Genomic DNA, 5,733 nt, shown 5'->3' with positions numbered 1-5,733 from the left:
GAAGGAAGGAAGGAAGGAAGGAAGGAAGGAAGGAAGGAAGGAAGGGAAGGAAGGAAGGAAAGGAAGGAAGGAAAGGAAGGAAGGAAGGAAGGAAGGGAAGGAAGGAAGGCGTTCAGGTTTCATAGGGCTTATACTTCTGCTTTGATGCCTTTGTTTAAGTGAGTTGTTGGTTAATTAAGATAGTAGTTTTCCTCTCTAAGTGCTTGTTCATTGCTTTTCCTAACTTTAATGTAAAAAACCCACAAAACAGGAAGGCATTTTTCAAAAACTTTTCACTATGCACCATGAGCAGGTGTTGACTGAAATTGTCCGGGAGGTTTTCATCACTTCTTCCCTGCCTGATAAAACAGGTTGTATAAGGTACCATCAAACTATTCATTCATAGTCAATTGGCACTACACAAGGATGAGAGGCTAACCATAGCAACTGTCCCTTCATTAGTGAAGTTACAATGCCATGTATGAATGTACCTCAATCTTCAACTTGCTGTTAGGTGAGCTATTGAAAGTATGACAGTGCATCATGGTGCAAGGCTCCTCCTCATCTTCTTGTTCCTCTTCACAGTTGCTTCCACTACTTTCTTCTTCAATGCTGCTCATCTTCCCAGCCTTGGTCTACCAGGAGGCCACATGGCTCTTAGCGCTCTCATATGCAGAAGCTGGCAGGTATCCCCTTCCCATGATTTCCAAAAGATTTGTATTGTGCATACAAAGGCAGTCAATGGACAGGATGCATTTGGTACTGGAATTTTTTTTTTTTCACTGCAGTGTCTGAAGCAGCACTATTCAACTGGCAAAATCTAGACCCCAGCTATGAATAAATTTTAGGCAGTTTCATCCTGTGTTCTAAAATTTAGTGTCTATCACCACTTTTCCAATCCTTTCAGGCACATGAATGTGACAAGTGTTGCAGTTCTCATTTCTGAAGAATTCATGAAGAGACTGACTTGAACCACAGTCCTGTGGAGTTAAAATTCTTTGTGGACCTCAGTAACCAGCCTTCTTAGGTTGCAGTAGGTGTAGGTGTAGACATAGGACCCTCATCATGAAATTATTTTTCTCAGTAGGTCATTAAAAACCATGGAATCATAGAATGGCTTGGGTTGGAAGGGTCTTTTAAAGGTTATCTAGTCCAACCTCCCTGCAATGAGCAGGGACATCTTCAGATGACTTAAAATGCAACAGAGGATGAAACTTTAAACTGTCACCAGTAAAGACTTTTCTTTGTCTTTTTTTTTAATTTCAGAATTTATTTTCTATTTATTTCAGAAATATAGAATTGTGAGGGTTTAGTTTGTTACAAATTTAAAAACACTGTTGATGAAATCATAACTCTTTGGAAACATTCCGTTTTGTTTCCTGCTGTTTCTTGTTCTTGCTTCTACTATAAGGAAACTAAACAGCAAACATAAGGCTGATGGCTTTTTCAGCTGGGGAATCTGGCATTTTATTACTTGAGTCTTATGATGTTACTGTAGAGTTCCTTGCACTGATAATTCCTTTGAACCATCAAAGTTCACTATAACTGGTTCAACATGATTTTGTGAAAGAAAAGTCCCCTGAAGATTACTAAATAGAAAAAAAGAAAAACCTTGGGTCTGGTTAAGGAAGTTCCTGAGTTGTAAATAGGAGGATTGCTGGGAGATGTATCATATCTGGCCAACTTTTTTGGCCCTTCGTGAAGGCAAGGCCAGGCAAACTTTTTATATACTGAGTACAGTTCCTCTTAGGTTCTTGGTTAGGTTCTTGAGGTAATTAATTTTTTACATCATCCTTATATTTTTCCTGGTTCATGCTTTTTGTAATCTAGTCCAAACCTGTCATGAAAATATTGCAGCCTGTCTTTTCAAATTCTCACCATCATTGTTTTTGTGTGAATCACTTAAAAAATTTTGTGTTCACTCTAAGAACTCCCCTGCTGTAGTAAACTACAATTTTACTACCCTTAATAACTTATTACAATGTACTGCAGCCCTCAGAACAGAAAGCATTGCAGAAAAATTAATTTTATATATAAGTTAATAAGGAAATTATCTTTTCTCAACAATGAGGAAGGAATGACAAACAGTGGATGCATCTAGTTGTTTGGTAAATTGAATGTACATAATTTCATGTAGTCAAATATCAAGCTGGACTATGGTAAGTTTTCAAACTCTAAAAGACTGCAACTAGAGCTGCATAAGCTGTATTTATCTGTATTGACTTTGTCAACTCTGTCAGTGTTTCTTAGGCTTATGGTAAGGAAAAGGCGAGATATTTCTGGGAAAGACACGAACAGTCAGGACAATGACATATACATGCGCACATACATTTATATGTATTTAAGGAGTGTGTGGACTACCAGTTGCTTAAATAAAATCTTCCATCACTCCTAGTATTAAAAAGCGGTGTGATAACTGCACAAAACCCAGCATGGTTGGGTTATATAATACCCAACAGAACTGCTTGTCAGTGTCTCAGTTACATCACAGTGATGTTGAGCTGCCTTCTCCACATCAGTCTTATCCAAGTAGTCTAGAGGCACCTGCTTGCACTCGGACTTAGAGTAAAAGTTATGTCAGTGAAGGTTCATCTACTCAGAATCACCCTTTGGGGCTTTTTTGGGAGGGGGTTGTTGCTTTTATTTTCATAAGAAGAAAACTACAAATAATTAGACTATCTTGGTTCATATCAAGCCTATTTATTGGCATCCTTTTCCTTTGTGCAATGCTGATTTTACAAACTTAAAATAATTTGTTGCTTATTTTCTGATGTGTTCACTCTAATTATTAAGCTTCTGTTTGATCAAAATTCAACAAATGGGTATAGAGAACTCAAACATCAAGGCTTTAAAAGCTGCCAAAGTTTCAACTCTGTATTAGCTCTTTACAATACTGGTAACAAGGCAATTGTTACCAATTAAGAAAAAAACCAGAAGCATAAACTGTAACAATATTCAGCATGTGGCAAAAAGCAGGCATCTTTAGACTTTTTCTTGTTAAAATATTGTGTTTGTATGACTTAGGGTATTGTCTACATTCTAAGGCCCTTACTGTTTGTACAGTATTAAACAAAACGGCTAAAGGGCTCTCAAACTGCTGCTTCTGGAATAATGCCTGTCAAAAACACATCCCCAGTCTTTGCTGATGCTGCCTAACTAAAGTGGGGAAGAGCAATGCCTAGCCAAGCACCTCTGCCCCAATGTGTGCAGACCTGGCAAACATGGACTTTGAATTCTGCTACAAACATGGTCAACACAGGGGCTGGCTCTTGTCAGTAGGAGAAACATGTGGGGGTGAAAACTAACTTTGCTTTCCTTATTGCAAACTTTGCCCCTGCAGACATCTTCCTGCAAGCATTCCCTAAATCTTTTATCCTATAAATAAAGTGAGGAACATAAAATGGGGATGTATGTGTGCATGATTAAAGACAGATTCTGCACATATTTTTAAAGGCGAATGAAATTAACTGGTTCAAAGTCTATCTTGGGAGTCTCCTGGGCTGAGAGGAGGTTGTCACTCTTATTTATGGGGTCAGATGTCTTATATATGACTTGAAGGAGAAAATAACAACAAATCAAAGAATAAGTTATTCTTAGAATATCCTACAACCTTATAAGTGGCCAGAGCTGGGGCTGGTTTTGTATCCATAATAGCTTTCCTTTTCTCCCTTTCCTCTCAATTCTTAGAAATCCATTTTCTCTCAAAATTTCCAGAGCTTGCCAAGAGTTCTTCCATTCTTCTCCAAAGTTCAGCATATTTTCTGATGCCATGTGTGCTCTTCCCACCACTTGGTTTGCTGAGCTGTGCCCCCTCTGCCCCTCACACCTCTCTGTCCCCTGACAGTGTCCTCCTGCTGGTTTTCTGATTCCAGGATGGGGTCCTAAAAGCACTGGGACCACCCAACTAGGGCAGGAGAACAAGCTCCAAGGTGGGCCAGACACAGCAAAACCGTGTCCTGTGTCAGTAATGCTTTAAAAAGTGTTTTTCAGAGGGCACACCAGCTGAAATCCTGTGTTTGTGGTTTGCAGAGATCCCCTTGGTCTTGTACCTCTTTGCTCTGATTTCTGTCACCTGGCTGTGGGGAGGACTGCACATGGCTTACCGGCACCTCTGGATGTTAGTCTTCTTCATCATCTTCAACAGCCTGCAGGTAAGAGCCAGCACCTGGTCCTTTGGTCTTCTCACAGGCCTGGGGGTGTCTTCTCCACTCACGTGTTTGTCACTTTGGCCTCACCAGGTGAACAACATCGAATAACTCACTGTGACAATGTGGAAGTGTTAATTGTGTATTCTGTTTATTTCTCAAACTGACATATGGAACGTATATTAAAGCAAGGGATCCATTGTGTTTAAACAATAGCACTATAACTGCAGAGATTTAATTTCATAGCTAATGCACTCAGAAAGAAAATTGCTTGCTTCTGTATGTAAAGTGTTACTGAGATAATTATACCAGTAAAACTGAAGTATCTACAGCCTTTGCAAAATCACTGCATATTTAAATTTTCTGTAGATGTTAACAATAATAATAATAATAATAATCCAAATATTTTATATTATATAGCCCTAAGACTGAATTTTTTTCCATTGTAAGAGGTGAACCTTGAGGATTAACTCATATAACATATATATTGGTAAAGCAAATAACTTTTATTGAAAAAAAGGCCAAATAAAGACTAAATGTTCATCATTAGTCATAAAAAATGTAAATAACCCTTTCCAAAATTTTACACATGTAAGTGTTTCCACTGGGCTCTCTAGTGCATTGAACTGCATTTAATGCCATATTGCACACTGCAGAATTATGTATAGAATAGAGGTTATTGTATCACAGATGGGAAAATCTCTCTGATATCTGAAAACAGTGAAATTAGCAGAAAATGTAAAATTATATATTATGATCTTTGGAGGGCAAGTTCTTCTGCATTCAAATGTGCTCTTCTTACTCTTTTTATAATATAAATCTCTGTGATACCTTTTATTTCCCAATATTAAAAATCTTTATAGCCCATCAAACAAAAATAATTAATTAAAAAGGCATATTTTCACAAAATAGATTTATTATAAATTCAAAAGGTGGGAGGTTTCTTACGTAGTATTGGAATATTTTCAAAATTACATCTCAGAAATATTTTTTTTTTTTTAGTTGAGGAAAAAAATGCACCTTATTCTCCCTGTAATATATTTGATTTTTCTGTGTATATTGTCATTTAACTGTTCTGTATATATTGGCATATATTGAGATATATTGGCTCTGCTTCACCAATAGATGTGGTCTTTTTTGGCTTCTTGCCTTACTGCTAGTTCCTCATATCTGGGAAATAATTGTATATGACAACAGCCCTGCAGAAAATAATGCAGCATCTCTATTCAAATTACGTCAGTATTGGTCTTCCACATTAGGAAAAGAAACCTGTTATTTTTGTTATTTCTAGCCCTAGAGAATCAGTAAAACCTGAAATATAAAATAATTTTTTTCTTTATTCAAAGGAGGTGAAAACATTTCAAATGCATAGTCTCTTCCTGTTTATTATTTTAAATTAAAACAGATGTGTCTGGAGCTCCAACTCAAACAGTAGTAAAAAAACCTTTCTTTTCAGCTATGAGGAGATCAATAACTTATACTCCATGCTTTAAAAGCAATTTTTATCCTTTGCTGGATTTTTGTGACCTAAAACGTAATAGAACAGTATGCACTACATTTTAAAACTATTTACTAAGTGCTTTTTAAAGTATAAAGCTACCATATATTG

At 37.0% G+C, this 5,733-nt stretch overlaps 1 protein-coding gene across 1 annotated transcript in view; it reads left to right on the top strand.

Moving 5' to 3' along the window:
* ADGRV1 (adhesion G protein-coupled receptor V1) overlaps nucleotides 1-5,733 on the top strand; it is a 269,849-nt gene that overhangs the window by 228,688 nt on the left and 35,428 nt on the right. The window contains 1 exon segment of the mRNA XM_017729530.1: nucleotides 4,009-4,130. Within this exon segment, the coding sequence (XP_017585019.1) occupies nucleotides 4,009-4,130 (122 nt within the window).

The sequence above is a fragment of the Corvus brachyrhynchos genome, unplaced genomic scaffold (assembly GCF_000691975.1).
Source record: "Corvus brachyrhynchos isolate BGI_N302 unplaced genomic scaffold, ASM69197v1 scaffold213, whole genome shotgun sequence".
Classification (NCBI taxonomy): domain Eukaryota; kingdom Metazoa; phylum Chordata; class Aves; order Passeriformes; family Corvidae; genus Corvus; species Corvus brachyrhynchos.
This window is presented reverse-complemented; position numbering and strand designations above follow the sequence as displayed.